The 17722-nt window shown below is 42.3% G+C and overlaps 1 protein-coding gene across 1 annotated transcript in view; it reads left to right on the top strand.

Moving 5' to 3' along the window:
- LOC138766400 (G-protein coupled receptor 143-like) overlaps positions 1–4497 on the top strand; it is a 69188-nt gene extending 64691 nt beyond the window's left edge. Inside the window, exons 8-9 of the mRNA XM_069943982.1 lie at positions 3309–3552; positions 3953–4497. Of these exons, the coding sequence (XP_069800083.1) occupies positions 3309–3552; positions 3953–4044 (336 nt within the window). The 3' untranslated portion in view covers positions 4045–4497. The remainder of the gene's footprint in view (positions 1–3308; positions 3553–3952) is intronic.
- Positions 4498–17722: the final 13225 nt, after the last annotated feature.

Below are 17722 nucleotides of genomic sequence, written 5' to 3'. Positions count from 1 at the left end.
TATAACATTAAAAGTACAAGTACAAATTAAGTACAAAATGGGTCAATAATGTTCCTAAACCAGAGATTGTTGCAGCCAGGGAATAGAAAATGTAGCTTGTAGTCACTTAAGTGAGAACTGCTTCCCCAGCTGTGCCTCACCAGCAACTAGGGGTGGTGAGTAGAGATGAGCGAACCGGGTTCGAGTTAATCCGAACCCGAACGTTCGGCATTTGATTGGATAAAGCCTTAAGGCTATGTGGAAAACATGGATATAGTCATTGGCTGTATCCATGTTTTCCAGACAACCTTAGAGCTTTATCCAAGTTCAGCAGCCACTGCTAATCAAATGGCGAACGATCGGGTTCGGATGGACTCGAATCCGAACCCGGTTTGCTCATCTCTAGTGGTGAGGCCTTCCTCACAGTTTGAGAAGCACTGATTTGAAGAGTAACTGTCCGTGTTTAAATTTCATAATTAAATCTTTTTTTTTTAATTAAAAACATGGTCACATGGTGCTCAGAAATAGACTGGTGCTGTGCACCAGAACCAGGCGGCAGTTCAAATAAAGGACTGTGCCATTGGCGCCAATCCATTCATGTAAAACATCCTAAACGATGTACAGGATGGTATATTTGCTTTAAAAACAGTGCCACATCTGTCTTGTTGTCTGTGGAATTGCATTTCAGCCCTATTAACTTCCATGGAGTTAAGATGCAAAACCATGTTTAAACAGCACCAAACCTGTTGAAAGGTTATTACTTTCTAATTCAGGACAACCCCTTTTAACCTACTTAGCCTTCTATTAAAAAAAACTTCACCTAAACGGGTGTCCCCATGAATCCTAAACTGCCTCTTTTTATAATAAATCCATACACACTAGCTGTGTACAGGTGCAGCATAGCTCCCCCTACCTCCCTGAGCTCCCTGCTCGGTCTTTAAATAGTGGTCCTCCACTATGCTGATCCTGCTGTTCTTTCCAGGTGCTGTGTATTGAGCATGGCATTTAGTAAAGCTATTTACAGAGAGCAGGGAGGGAGGTCAAGCTACGCCTGTACACAGATGATGCGTACGGATTCAGCATAGCAACAGGAAGTTTAGGAGTTGTAGGGAGGTCTGTTTAGGTAACGATTTCTAGTAGAAGGAACCTGGCTAGTTAGCTTAATAAAGTATATTAATAAAATCACTAATATATATATATATATATATATATATATATATATATATATATATATATATATATATATATATATATATATATATATATATAATATATGTGTCTATTTAGAACAGAAATGTTTTGTTAATTGAACAAGAAATAAGTGCATGAACATATCAAATATTGATTCAGTTTACATTGTGTTATGGCCACCCTTTGTCGTCAAAACAGCATCAAATTTTCTAGGTACACTTGCACACAGTTTTTGGTTGAACTCTACAGGGAGAATAGTCCAAACATCTTGGAGAACTAACCCTTTATCTTTTCTGGCTGTAGTCCATCCATATGGAGGCACTACTGTCTATAGCAAACTTTCCTTTATCACATGGTTAGTACATATGTTTAAGGGTCCTTTTAGATGGTCCCATAGGGGACCATATACGGAAATCGTTTTCGAGATCAGCACTCCTTTGCAGTGCCTTAAAATGGCACAATTAACCGAGGGGAGCATGAATGATCCATGTATCGTTCGTCTGGCCTTGGAAACTGACAGCACAGATATGCGTATCCGTGCTGTCAGTTTCCAGATCACAAGCAGTGCATACGTTCACATTACAGTACATACTGTCAATCATTTTGGTGGAAGTTGCGGCCTGAAGATACAGCGACAGGTGGCAGATCACAAGCAAGTATGCATGCAGCCCAGTTTCTCAATTAATTGTGCCATGTAAAAGCATAGGTTCTTACCGTAGTGATGTAATATTTCCCTGCCTGAAAGGTCATGCGTACGGCTGTAACTGCGCAAGTGCAGGATCTTCTGATGGAAAAGGAAACATCCGCACCATCTACTTATGTATGCATAATGGAGTGAAGAGGCTTGCTTGAGGGCTGACCAGTGCACTGGGGACGTTTGAAACGCCCTCAATGACCAAACAACCTACTTTTGCTAAGGGTAGCTTCACACGTACCGGATCCGGAGCGGATTTCGTGCTGCAAGCTGCGGATCCTGATATAGTGAAGGTCTATGGGGCTGCAAATTCCGCTGCGGATATGTGCCCTGCCCCCCAGCATACATTACTTGCTCAGTGCCGCGGCTGTGTGTGAAGCTCCCGGCTCCATGGCAGCACTGATTGGCTGATGGAGAGCTAGGGGATCTGGGAGCCTCACACACAGCCGCGGTGCCAAGCAGGTAATGTATGCTAAATGTAATGTATGTAGTTCCACTGCGGGTATGTGACCACATAGAACTTCACTATACCAGGATCCGCAGCGGATTTCGCTGCAAACTTGCAGCGTGAAATCCACTGCGGATCCAGTACGTGTGAAGCTATTGTAAATGATAAAAAAAATAACTGTGGAAAAGGTGGAACAGCAAAGGCTATTGTTTAAATCAGTGGAAAAATATGTGGAACACTGCAGATATAAAATCAATGCAGGCATCCTAACTGGCCTTTCTTAGAAACTTCTTTCCTATGCAGCTTTCTGCTCCCTTTTCTGTTTGGTGGGCAACATTATGGGTAGGTGTGTGTGTGTGTGTGTGTGGGGGGGGGGGGTTGTCTATTACTATTGTGATTTTTCAACCTGTTGAAAGACCATAATCAGCCAACATTGTGCATGTCAGCTGACTGTGGCCTTTTAACAGACTCTGTCATGCCAAACTATTATCAGACAATAACTGCTTTATGTAATCGGTCCCTTACCTACCATATTAATCTGAAGTGCTCTTATAGGGGGACATTTATCAAGACTGGTGTACTTGTACGCCAGTCTTAAATAAAGCCCTGTCCCCTTTTTCTCGGCTAAATTTACTAAGAGGCAATCGCCTTTTTGTCAAGCTGGCCGACCTTTCGCACACAATGCACAACAAAACTTCCAGCTTCCAGCAGGTGTAGATTTTCATCTTGATTTACGCCTGTGAGGCATAAATCATGGCGTAAATCATAAATCAGATGCGGGAGGAGGCCACGCCTCCTCCGTCTTGCCACGCCCCCTGTTTGCCCATCAGGCGAGCATGGGATACGACTGACATATGCCACGGAAAAGGGGCATTTTTATTTATATATATATAATATATATGATTGAGCTTTAATATTGAGCGTCTCACTGCTGCACTGTTATGTGCTGTGTTGGTGGCTTAAAGATAAGCAACAATGGTGATCTTTGTTTTTCAGGGTATTTTGAATCCCATGTTTTGTTGCGTACATTCCCTGGCTTTTTTTGGCTGGAGGAGTTCTGATGCCTGTGTGACGCAGAGCATTGCAGCTGCAGAAACACCTTCCGCGATCGGTCTAGATAAGGAGGATCCAGTATTAGAAGAAGAAGAAAATCTGTTGTTGAGGCCACAGTCAGTACAGGCCACAGGGAAACTATCTTTCCCAAACATTTTACAGCTGATGGACTCCTGTTCCTCTGTGGGTAAGCATAGAAACGGATTCATATTATTCATAGTAAAGAACAGTTAAGTAATATTCTAAAGTTAAAAGCATAGAAGGTTGAATATTTAATCTCAAGCAGAGACATTGCTTGGACTCTCTGGACCATGTACAACAGATATGCCTGTACCACCCTACCATTACAAAGTTTCTAAATAACTCATGGGCAGCTATACTTAATGACGTCACTATATAAAGAATCTGCATGTATTTGTCCCATGGATAGTGTCCTTTAGTGGGATTGCTTCACTGTACAATGAGGAAGATATTAGAGATGTCCATCTATTGTACTATTGCCATCTCTTTTATTAATCTATACCTCTGTTTAGAAAAATGTTGGCACTATAATAAAAGTAATCTACACTGTCTGTTTTTTTTTCTAGAATTCACATGTTCTGCCTTGGAAATAAATGCAGTACGCCTCCTAGGGATGCAAGATTCTCCTGCCTCTGCTCAATCTGGTTCCAAGTTCTAACCACTGCATTCCAAGTGTCTGAACCAACGATTAATAGCTCCATATTTCAGATCTATCTTCTTGAAAAAGTAGGCCATGGCGCCTAGAACTTGTTTAGCTTTTACAAATATTACCATGAATAATGATGCATTTAATTATGATAGTTTTGATGCAAAAGGCTCAACGAGTCAGCATAAATAATCACACACTAAAGCATTTGGCTTACACTGACCAACCATTGCACAACTAATCAGATTTATAAAAATTGTTAAATAGTAAAAGTAGAGGCATTGCCAAAGACAAATGGTAAACACCTCCATTTTCGATGCATTTTGTATATGTAGTTATATAAGAGACTAAAAATGTGTTAACTCAGGTCTTTACTTTAAATTTTTTGAAGGGAATTATCTTATTCCTTATATTTGTGATGTTAATGGGTGGTCGTGGTCTATCCTTTTATTGGTTATTGTTTGTATGGTGGTAGTCAAATTTCAGGAAATGTTCAACTGCGTGCAGTACAGGTGCTGAATGGTACAGTCGTAATGGTCGTAATAGCATTAAATACGATTTTCTTCTAAAATCTATGTGGTATAAATTGCAGACTGAAAGACCTTTTGAACATTATTAAGAATTAGCAACATTTTAGAAATGTGAATATAGGTCTAAAACACAGGTGTCAAACTCGGGCCCTCCAACTGGTATAAAATTACAACTCCCAGTTGAAGCTTTGGCTGTCTAGGCATGATGGGGATTATAGTTTTGCAACAGCTGAAGGGCCTGAGTTTGACACCCCTGGACTCTAGAAGGAAAAGCAAGATAAAATTACATATACAGCAGCACAGCCTACACATCCCCAGGCAAGCCTTTGTTAAATCTTTATGTGGGTTTTGGGTCAAAATTCATTCTACATGTGCTGGCTAAGTATATATTATGCATAAATGTGTGTGTTTTCTGGTCCTGCTAGCGCTTTCATTATCATCAATATGCAGTGATAGACTGTGCACATTTTACAAGATTAGAGATTAATGTAAATATTTAGCAAGGTATAAAACAAGAGTAATAAATCTGATGCATATGGCATCATTGTGACCCTTCTTCTTATCCTATGCATAGAAACAATGGGAGGGAATTTACCCTTGCCATTGTAGTCTGGCACACCTCTTGATAAATGCAAGCAGGCTGCCTGAAAATGCCTGAGGCAGCCACAGTAATCTATGAGCTTTGAGCTGGTGTAGATTACCATTACAATTTGTAAATTTGTCTCACAGGTTGTCAAGCCCGTCAGCAGCAAGCACCACTTACACCTAGCAAGCAAAGCAGAAATTGCTCAAAAGTTTCAAACTTTTGTACAAACGCACAAAATTTTTATTACTTTTAGACTATGTGCTCTTAGTGCAGAGCATAATAACCCCCCCTTCCCCCCCCAAGATCTTTTACCACAGATAGGCTTAAGGCCCTTTTCCACGGAACGATTAATCGTCCAGAGGAATAGAAGGCAACGATCAGCCGACATCGTTCATGTCGGCTGATCGTTGTGTCATTTGTTTTTCAACATGTTGAAAGACAAAAGACTGTAATAGCAGTGATCTGCTGCCGTCACACTGTGGAATAGGAGTGGCGGCAGCAGACCGCTACTATCCCCTATGGGCCTCCCAAACGATCTAGCAATCACCCGGGCAGCTCCCAGCGGCCCCTCCCGCACTCATCCGCTCGCTGCAGCCGCATGTTATAGCGGGGAATAAGGAGCAAACGAGCAATGACAGCGCACGTTTGCTCTCCTACGTCGACCCATGGAATAGGAGCTTTAAAGAAACACTATGATCAAAAACTGTGTTATTCTTTGTGGTATGCCTAATGCAGGGTCTCGGGGCAGTGCATGACACACTGATTCAGCCACCACCAAGAGCAGAGTACCTAGTATAAATCTAGTTAGTCATCTTGTAGCTGAAGAGGTCCTCCTCTTGTTAAGCATGTGAGGTTCTGTCACACAAACAACACCCTACAAACACTGTGTATACTCAATTAGAAAGGCTCACCCCAGGGTGCTAAAGGAAGTATGGTTTAGGGTGCCTTTACACAGAGAGATTTATCTGCCAGATTTTTGAAACCAAAGCCAGAAATGGATTTAAAAAGAGGAGAAATCTTTCCTTTGACATGTTACCTGTTTTATAGTCTGTTCCTGGCTTTGGCTTCAAAAAACTGGCAGATAAATCTCTGTGCAAAGGCACCCTTAGGGCTCTATTCCACAGTAACGATAATCGTCCGGATCAGCCCCATTTGGGCCGATTATCGTTCGGTGAAATAGAACAATCAGCCGATGATCGTGTCATCGGCTGATCGTTCATTTAGGGCCAGACCTAAAATCATCGTTCCCCCACTGCGCATCGCTACAGTTGAATAGCGGTGCGCGGTGGATGACCGACGATTTGAGAAGAAGCAGCATCATACACTTCCTGTCCAGGCTTCTTCTCCGCGCTGTCTTCCTCCCCGGCTCCCGCGCGCTCTATCTTCAGAATGGCCGGTCAGCTGATAGAGCGCTCAGCCAATCACAGGCCGGGACCGCCGCGGCCTGTGATTGGCTGAGTGTGGCCTGTCAGCTGACCGGCCATTCTGAAGATAGAGCGCGCAGAACCGGGGATGAAGACCGCGCGGAGGAGAAGACCTGCAGGTAATGTATGCTGCTGCAAGGACATCGGTAACTATGTCCTTGCAGCCCTCGCTCAACGATCATCGGGCCGTGGAATAGGCCCAGTAAACGAGCGGCGATCTAGCAGATCGCCGCACGTTTACATCGTTGATCGGGCCCTCCTCGGCCCGTGGAATAGGACCCTTAGAAACTGGTCAAGATGTTGGTCATACCTATGTCATACTGATTGAAGAAAGTATGATCCTGGATAAGGTAATGATAATAGAGACTGAAAAGGTAAATTAAGAAAAAAAAGATTAGCTGAAATGTCTTATTGCCTTCATAGATAGTATTTAAAAATAGACAAAATGGTATCTATTCACTGAGTGTCGCCTAGTGTTACCACTGACTGAGTAGCATACTTGTCATATGGAGCAAAGACAAAAAAGACCTCCTGCTGGTCTCAATGGTAAGTATAAGGCTACATGCACACGGAGCAAAAGTGGCAGAATTCTGCAGCGGAATGGCGCCAGCCTCCCTGTCATAATGACAGTCTATGGGAGGCTGGCGGCATTCCGCGGTGGAGAATTCTGCCCATTTTGCTCCGTGTGCACGGGGCCTCATAGGATCCCGATGCACGCTATTGGCAGACTAGAATATTGTGTGCAACTCTCAGAGACACTCCCGTGCTAATTACCAGTAGAGGTTCTTGGCTCTGTGGATTTTAACCATATAGATATAGCTGTATTAATGCCTAGTATATTGATTCAGCTATATCTATATATTTAAAATACCCAGAGCAAAGTACCTCTACTGGTAATTAGCATGGGAGTGTCTCTGGTAGTTGCACACAATATTCTAGTGTGCCAATAGTGTGGGGTGGGATTCTATTATACTTGCCATTTAGTATTTGAAAATATTCTACCAGCAGGGCATCTGAGCCTGAGGCTTTGTGGGTTTGGCTTATCTGACAGTGCTCAACTTACCTTGAGTTTGTCACTTTTTGTGGGCAAGGATAGTAAGGATTAAAGAAATTGTATATTAGTCATAGTTTTGTGTGTGGAGGCAAGTTTAGAGGAGTATGTACTCAACTCTCACAATGATCCTGATTTACTATTGGTTTAGTTTTTTCTCTTTTTGTATTTTAGCAAGGAGTATTTCACTAGATGCACCTATTTTTGCACACATCCTGGAAATTTTGTGGGGCACAGAGAAACAGTAGCACATTACACTCCAGTTTGTTTACTCAAACCATTAGGAAAAAGTTTAAAAAAAAAAAACACAATACTTTTCCCTAACTAAACAATTCTGTATATTTTTCTGACCACCTTCTTTTCAGAAAGAACCCTTGGACTAAGCCACTTTATTGTGTTAAGGGTGCCTTCACACATACAGTATTGCTGTGTATTTATCGCTGCTAGTTTCTCACACATAAATCCAGTGATACTGATTGCTATCAAGCCAATGTATGTGTATTCTCACTGCGTGTTTGGTGCAATTTTTACATGCGAGTTTTGATCTTCATATGATTTTCACAGGCGAGTTCAACACCACAAAAAACGCAGCTACTTTCATGCGAGTTTGATGCGAGTTGTGAGAAATAAGCAGCGATACAGTTAGTGTGAAGGCATCCTAAAATGCAATTTGCAAAGCTCTTTGGATATGTGTTGCAACAGCTGATTGTAAACTGTCAGAATGGAAGTGGATGAAGTTTGCTATCTACCTCTATGATCAGTGAAAAACCATCCGCTTTGTGTCCGTGATGGATCTGTTTAAAGATTTTAAAATTACACATCCGTGTTTTTCACAGATTGCACGTATGTACACTGATGTCAGATCTGTGCAATCCGTGAAAAACATGCATCTCATAGGGGGAATCCATGCTGTGATCTCATCCAAATTATGACATGTCCGACTTTCTCACGGAATGGATTGCGGATCCGTGAAAAAAAAGCAGAAGCTAAAGCTGGGCCAGTATGTTTGTGGATTACTTGAAGTGTGTGTATGAACCTTGAGATTTTGGTAATTGCTACCCTGGTTGGGCAGGAGTCTGCATGCAGAGCATCCTCCTTAGTCTGTGAATGTGACAGCTGGTACAGACACTGGGGGCTAAGTAGACTACCAGGGACTTGACTGGGCAATTAACTAGACCTACCAGGGACATGACTGGGGGGTTAACTAGAACTACCAGGGACATGACTAGGGGGTTAAAGGGGTTATCCAGCGCTACAAAAACATGGCCACTTTCCTCAAGAGACAGTACTACTCTTGTCTACAGGTCAGATGGGGTTTGCAAGTAAGCTCCATGTACTTTAATGGACTCCGTTACAAAGCCCCACCTAAAGTGGAGACAAGAGCGGGGCTGTCTGTGGCACAAAGTAGCCATGTCTTTGTAGCGCTGGATAACCCCTTTAACTAGACTATCAGGGACATGACTGGGGGGTTAACTAGGACTACCAGGGACATTACTGGGGGGTTAACTAGGACTACCAGGGACATTACTGGGGGGTTAACTAGGACTACTAGGGACTTTTGAGCATATTCAGTTTCATGGCCACTACCAGCCGAGGTAATGGTCCTTCTTTCTGGCTGTTTCTGGGGCTGGCTGATGACTAGCTCTTCCTCCAGACTGTCATTGCCCTCAGTCCATGCGGGGTCTAACCCTTAGTTATCACCCCTCAGGTCATCTTCCACCCTCTCCTTAACGCTGCCCTCTGCGACTAGTTCCACACAGCTGAAAAGGTCATCAGTTGGCAGTTGTAAAAGGGGAAATTTCTTCAAGCACTCCAAAAAGAAAAATTGGTTTAAAGGGGTAGTGCAGCATTTAAAAATCATTGTGAGCCCTCTCTGTACCATCTTAACAACGGCATGGCAGGTGTAGCCATCATCCGTCGTTGAGAGTTCAAGCATTACTTAATAATCAAAGTGAATTTAAGTTGAGACATAAAATATACATCTTTCTATTTACAATATATAGTCTTAAGTCAATAGAACATATTATATTGTGCAAACTGAATAGTTGAGGTTTGATGACAATTCTATTGCGATAAAAAAAGCTCTTAAAATGTGGCGTCCAGGCCACTGTGTACTCCTCTAAATCAGACTTCTTAGCATGACTTGCAATCTGGTGACACATTCCAAAGATTTTATTATTATTGTGCTTATCTGCGAGTATTGACTGTTTGCTGAGTTCCAGCCATTGAGTAGTACCAAGTAAGGCGTATACCTTGTCTGACTGAATCACATCCCTTCCAAGGAAGTTTCTCTTTTACCTTGAATAGTTAGGCTTTGACTTCACGGATCTAAAGCCGTTACAACATTATGATCAATTTCTTTAATCTAGTATAGTTTTATAACGAAGGTTTAGAACTTCAAAGACTACAACATGACATACTTGTCAATGCTTCAGTAATATGCTATTATATACTGGAAAACATACTGCTAATTTAAATGTCAAAAACATTAAATAGCAATGAGAAGTTTCACTGCCATTTTACCAAATAAATGTTTTTATTCAGGACACAGAACTCAAAGGTGATCTCTAATGTAGTACAAATATTTTTTATTTGTATGTAGAGATGAACAAATTTACAGTATTAACAAAGCAAACTTCTCCCAGTTTCCCAGGACTGGATCCAGCTAATCCAGGCACCTGGTGCAGAGCGGCATGGATTTCAAGGGCAGTCAGCTGATAAGCTGACTACCAAGCTTACAAAGGGATTCGCTTTGTTAATACTGTAACTTCACTCATGTCAAGTTACAACTATATTTTTATTAAACATGTAGAAAAAGCTGACCTGCACTAGCTGCCACTAGACACTGCACTTGATATGGATACAGTCTTTTGCAATGCAGGAGAGGCGTGCTATATGCATCAACGGGTGGTGCTATGATGAGGAGAAAACAGTCAATGATAATGGCTGTATCCATGTTTTCCAGACAACCTTAGAGCTTTATCCAACTTCAGCAGCCCCTGCTAATCAAATGCCGAACGTTCGGGTTTGGATCGACTCGAACCCGGTTTGCTCATCTCTAATAATGAACAGTAAGGCCGGGTTCACACTATGTAAAAAACACATCTGAATTTCATACTAACAGCATGTAACATACTGTCCAAGCGTGCAAAAACAATCAGGCCCTTCATAGGGTATGGCCAGTATTAGCGGCCAAGGTGGTACACAAGGTAGTCCCAGTGGAAGACAGACTCATGGGAGTGGTGATCCCATCTGGATTGGAGGAAGGTTTCAGCTCCTAGTTAACTTAAGGGAGGAAACATTTGCCCCAGCATCAGCCAGTAGATGTCGGCAAAGGCACTCAAAGGGTACCCCAAGGCAGCAGCGGCACTCCACAACAGGCTACCAGTGCACCTGCTCTGAAGAACTGCCCACTGAGATCAGTGGTCTGGCAGTGTTTCCATGTTTGGGGCAGAAAAGACTAATTAGCCATTTGCAGCATTTGTAAACATAAAGTGGGTTGGGTTTAGGTTCCAACTCTGGCATCAGCATATGGAATGACACTACCCCACTGCCTGGAAGAACCAGGACCCTCATGCCAAGTATTGCTGGAAACAACAAGCAGTTGAAGCTACCACCGCACAACCCATCGTTGCAAGCCAGGAATCTGCGGTCTTGTTTTAAAATGATTGGTCCCTGACTTATACCTCTGCCTCCTCCTTGGGTCACAGTGAGCAAACACTGCCACTAATGAGACAGCAGTCAGTGCCCAAAGCCATCACAAGGAGACAGCATTACTCCTACAACCACCTGACGGCACAGAAGTTAAACTCCCACCTGGCTAAGCTTATTTTCCTGCAGTCTCTCTCGTTCGAGTTGGTGGACTTAAAGCCATTTAGGGACCTGATGGTTTGTGCACAACCATGATAGAGAGGGCCCAGTTGCCATTTCTTTGCCAACAAGCCTGTTCCATCTATGCATGGGTACCTGCAGCTGAAGGTTGGTGACTCTTTTGTGACTCTTTGTCTCTCATCTGGTGCACTTACTCGAAGATGTCTGGAGTTTGAGCTATGGCCAGGGGCATTATATGTCCATGATTGCCCACTGGACAAATGTGATTCTGGGAGAGCTGCAGCGGCAACACAGAGCTATGGAGGTAACACCACTATCTCCTCCAAGAATTCTTCATGGACATCATCCGGAGACCTCATCCTCTATCTCCACCACCTAGTCCCTACATCACACCACTGGAAACCCTGTCCCTGCGGTGTACCAATGCTGTCAAGCCCTTCACCTGTGCAGCCTGGATAAAAGAAGCTTCACTGGGAACGAACTTCTGACCATGGAGGATGATATCTCAAAGTGGCTGACCCCACGAATTTTCAGGTGGCCACTGCAGTGGCGGACATTGGCCATAACATAGTGTTGGCAGTGCAGCAGGGAGGGCTCACGTGCTTTCCGTGTATGGCTGACGTGCTGAACCTGATCGTGCATAGGTTCCTCCGCTTCTCCCTAAGACTAAATGATCTCCTGAAGATTGCGAGAAAACTATGTCCCCACTTCAGCCACTCGTACATGGCACGGGACACCCAAGATACAATGCCAAAGTGAACTGCAAGAACAATGGCAAATCTGCAATGTGCCAACGCAGTGGAACTCATCTCTCCAAATGTTCAGCTGTACCAACAGAGATTGGCGGTCTCTGACTTCCTCGTCACACATTCTAGCAGCTTTACACAGAACTGCAATTTCCAGGTCACGAATTGGCAGATAATGTGTGATGTCTGCCGTGGCTGGTACTGTTTGAGAAAGCCACTCCGTTGGTCAGCCACAATGACTATGGCATGAATGATATATACAATAGTAGTGAAGGAAAAAAGTGATTAGCTCACCATATAGCCGTCAGCTTCGGGTTACAAAACCCACTGTGCTCCAATTATAAGGAGCAATATACTCACGGAGTCGGTATGACTTAAATCTTTTTTTATTTTCTTCTCTTTGAAGTAAATGCAGCAAAAAGTTAACATGCTCACAGCTAATGTTACTCTCAAACTCGGACGCCCAAGTACGTCCTCCTCGCGGACGTTTCGGAGGATACAGACTCCTCCTTCCTCATGCGCGAGGACGTAAGGGAGAGGGCGGGATTATAATGAATCAACATTTAACCCTATAGATATCGCTGGTGAGTAATATAACATGTAATATAACGCAATGCTACAAATTCATTATAATACGCATGAAAGTGGGGTGGGACTAAAGGTAATAACTATACGTGCTCTATATTTACAAAAATGCACTAAAGCTGCATACTTCATTGAGTCCGTTTAGGGCTCAATGTTTCTAATTTGGAAATCCAATATGTCTCACAACGGAGTAACCGCTTGCGGTTCTCCTCTCTGTCTGCACAAAGCTCAACCTGCTCCACAATTTGCCATCGTAAATCGCAGATGTTATGTCGATTTTCGGAGAAGTGTCTCGCAACTGTTGTCTCCCCGAACAGTCTCTGCTCTTCATCTTTTCTACTCTCTTGTTTAGTGTCAAACTTACGTATAGCTGTTTTATGTTCGTTGAGGCGAATTTTTATCGGGCGACTCGTCTGTCCGACATACCCTAGTCCACAGGGACATTTCAGGAGATACACCACATTTTTATCATTACAGGTAAAAAAACCTTTTACTGGATATTTGGTGCCTTTTCTGGGATGGCTAATGTACTCCCCTTTTATAATGGCACTGCAGTGTTGGCAAGATAGGCAACTAAATGTGCCTTTACGTCTGCTAGCTAGAAATGTCTGTTTAGAGGTTTTCTTTTTTGCTATATCCCCTCTAATTAATTTATTGCACAGTGACTTATTTTTTCTATAGCAGAAAATCGGATTCTCTCTAAAGATATTATTATATTTCGGATCACTTTTTAGTAGGTCCCAATGTTTCAAAACACATTTTCTGATAATATCTGCATGTCGATCATAAGTAGTACAAAATACTAGTTTTTCTTTTTTATCTGTTCTCGTATGTTTTTTCCTTAAATCATTTCTCTGTAACTTTCTTACTTCTTTTTCTGTTCTTTCAATCTCATTCTTATTATACCCCCTTTCTTCAAATTTCTCCTTAATTTTCTCTGCATTTTTCTTATACTCGTTCTCTGTACTAGCTATACGTCTTGCTCTAATGAACTGTGATTTGGGTAGACTTTTAAAGACATGGGGGGCATGTTGGCTTTCTCGATGTAACATATTATTACGATCGGTTGGTTTGGAAAACATCGTTGTTTCAAACCCTGTATCCTGTTTTATGATCTCTACATCCAAAAAATGGATTTTAACAGAATTATATTCCAATGTAAATTTTATGGACTCGTGACATTTATTTAAAGTCTCCACGAATGCCAATAAGGAAGATTCGTCCGACGTCCAGAGCAGGCACACGTCGTCCACGTATCTCACCCACGTGGACGACGTGGGCATGGTCGGGACGACGAACGTCTCCTCAAAGGCATGCATAAAGATGTTGGCTAAACTTGGGGCTACTGATGACCCCATTGAAACTCCATGGGTCTGCAGAAAAAAGTCATCATCAAACCTAAAGTAATTCTTGCTCAGGACAAGTTCTAGCAATCCCATAAGGAAATTTATCATATTGTTACTCAGCTTGATATCTTTGTTCAGTTGTTCTCTGATACATGCCATGCCCTCATCTTGTGGGATGTTAGTGTATAAACTCTGCACATCAAGTGTGCAGAGATAAGTAACTTCTTTAGTGTCTATTTGTTCTATCACATTGAGGAAATGGCACGTATCAACGAGACATCTGTCTAATTTCTTCACAATATCCTGTAAAAAGGAATCAACGTATACTGACAGGGACTGCAGCAGCGACCCGGAGCCTGAAATAATAGGCCGTCCGGGTGGGCTGCTGCAGTCCTTGTGTATCTTAGGTAGGAGATACAGAATGGGGACACGGGGGGTTTCTACATATAAAGCATCTGCTGTTTTTTGCTGAATGACACCACCTACCACTCCTTCATTTATGAAGGAATTAACTTCGGCTTTAAACCGCATTGTAGGATCTCCCGGTAGTTTACGGTATGTTTTAACATCTGTTAATTGGCGTAGGGCTTCGGCGACGTAGGAGGTACGACTCTGCACATCAATCGCACCTCCCTTGTCAGCCCTCTTAATGACTATGGAGGTGTCATTCTGCAAAGCATTCAAAGCTTCCATTTCATCTTTAGTCATGAATGATATGGCATGAATGATGTCATCCCCCTGCTTCACAGATCAAAACCTGCTTGGAATCCCCTTTGCCCCTTAAATTTTTCAGACCTGGTGTAATTCTGGGAATAAAACCCTGTTGTCATTCCCAGCCATGAGCATTACATCGGAGAGGGTGTTCAATGCGGCAGGGGGTATCGGGACCCCCAGAGGGACCAGGCTGTCTTGCCTCAGTGTCGAGAGGCTTAGATTCCTAAAATTAATCAAGCCTAGATAGGACTGGATTTCACCACAACTGTGCCTGACAATTAAAACATCAGCTGGCATTTGGCACTCCCCCAATAAAATATTCACCCACCCTTTATACCTTTTATATGTATGCATTTCTTGGAAAAAGCCTGAAGCCTAGATTCAGCAAGGTTTTTAAACAGATTATTCCAATGGTGGTCAAATTTAGGTTTCAAAGTCCATTATGACATCTCAGAAAATGATGCAAACACCTCTGGAATGCAACTGGGACAGCAGGGGAAGCATGTCTGGGTGCATCTAAAAGGTCAAAGTCGCAGCATTACGCCACTATCACAGCCTCTCAACAATACACGCCAAACACTCTTAAGTATAAAGCCATATATCCAATATATAAGATTTTTTAAGAACGTATTCAGGGAATGGGTGTTCCAATGGTTAATGTTACGCACAGAATGTAAAACAGCACTACCAAATTATAATTTTTTTTTAGCACACTCTATATATAATTCTAATATACACTTTATATATAATTTTTTAGAAATGCCTTCAGCCAACAAGCGTTGCAATGGTTAATGTTATGCACAGAACTCAAAACAGTAGTATAAAAAAAAAAAAAAATATATATATATATATATATTTTGGCTCACTCTCAGTAAATACAGCTGTATACCCTATATCTGGAGTTTTTACCAAGTAGATACACTGCAGCCTATTTCTCACAGTGCACTTCAGCTGCCTGCCTATCTATACACACTGATGTGCTGCTAGCTGGTTTAATAGCTGTATATATGTGTATTCAATCTCTGCTATCTATAATTTTAGCCCTAACAGGGGCTTTAAGGGGTCCCTACTGCCTAAAATCACCTAACATCTAACTGTCCCTGCTATACAGTCTCCCTGTCTAGCTCAAAGTAGCATCTGAAACCGAATCTGAAAACCACTATTCTTGTACTTTGAAGGTCATATGGTCTAGCCAGCCAATGAATGTAGATCTTTTTTTTTTTTCATTTGTGTGCTGCTAGTGCCTGTCCCACACCCCCTGCATAGTTATTGGTAAAGAAAAAAAGTGCCAGGAAAGGTGGGAGGGGATTTGAATTTTTACTTAGTTTTTGGTCGAATACTCAATCGAAAACGGGTACTTCGAATAGTATACTATTCGATCGAATACCTACTCAATCGAGCAGTACTTGCTCATCTCTACTTCTTAAATCTGGGGTTTTCTCTATTTCATTCTCCATCATATGATACATGCTTTTGCACATGGCGTTTTCTGGTCTATTTAAGTGTATCCCAATTGACTAAGTGTTCATTTCTATATTTTGGCAGTTGGATGGTCCATTCAGCTCAACTGTACAGTAATTTTACTTTACATTTTTTTTAAAGAAAAAGTTCTGTGTGTGGGAGGCTTTCTTTTCTCATGTTTTAAAGAAAAACGGAAAGTCCCACTACAGTTACCACCCTCAACTGTCTGTGCTAGGCCACTCAGGACTGAAGAGCGCCCAAGTGCTGTCCATGCCAATTCCTGATGTCTGTCTTAGGACCCTCAGGGTCGAAGAGAGTCAGAGTGCTGCTGCTGCCACCTCCCGGTGTCTGTTCTAGAGCCTTCTAGGATAAAGACATTGCCTGTGATGGTGCTGCCGCTTTAGAATGTCTACTACTGTCCTGGGAGAAAGTCTCATATTGCGCTGCTGATCCACCTGAGTGCAATGATGTCCATGGAGAAAAGGTAGGTATGCGCTACTGATTCACCAACGTCCATTGCTGTCCTAGGAGAAAATTTGATTTGATGCCACTGGTCCACCAAAGTCCACTGTTGTCCTGGGAGAAAGCTTCATTTTAGACCGCTGATCAACCATTGTTAAATGCTAGCCAAGAAGAAAAAGTCGCTATACACTGCTGATCCACCAACATTTACTTCTGTCCTAGGAAAAAATAATTGATTTGATGCCGCCGTTCCACTAATGTCCACTGCTGTCTTGGGAAAAAATGTCATTTTACATCACTCATTTACTAATATCTACTGCTGCCATGGGAGAAAATGGATTTTACACCGCTTTTCCAACAACGTCCACTGCTGTCCATGGCGGAAGTTGAATGATTGACCGGCTGACTGACTTTTTTTTTTAATTGTCATTTTCCAATTTTTACACTGTTAGAACATCTGTTAAAAAACATTACTCTGTAATAGAGCCACTATTGTAGCATCTGTATTTTGGCCGTTTTAATGAGATTTGTTTGCATGAGATTCACGAATCCAACCCAATATTTGCAAACCTTGCGAAACTACTTCACTCATCTCTAGTTTTGAGCATTGTAAACCTCTTTTATATATCCCACTCACTTGACTGGAATATTACGGCTCACCACAGTAGGATGACATCAGAGGGGTTTCTTTATAAAAAGTTACAAAAATAAATGAAAAGTCTTACAGTCCTAGTGTATGTTGTAGACAGTTTATATGAAGTGAAAGGTCTGTTTGCAATGCCATGAAAGCTTTCAGCAGCTGTACACTGGCTTCAGTGTCCTGGGTGACACTCCATCCTTCACTTATCCCGTGGAGCTCATCCTTCTGAAGGTCCTGATCCTTCTTCCTTTTCTCCGGTGGGATCCCTTTTTAAAGGCGCACTGTCTCACTGTGACTGTCATGTGTGGCTGTGT

This window comes from Dendropsophus ebraccatus, chromosome 10, assembly GCF_027789765.1.
Source record: "Dendropsophus ebraccatus isolate aDenEbr1 chromosome 10, aDenEbr1.pat, whole genome shotgun sequence".
Taxonomy (NCBI): Eukaryota; Metazoa; Chordata; class Amphibia; order Anura; family Hylidae; genus Dendropsophus; species Dendropsophus ebraccatus.
This window is presented reverse-complemented; position numbering and strand designations above follow the sequence as displayed.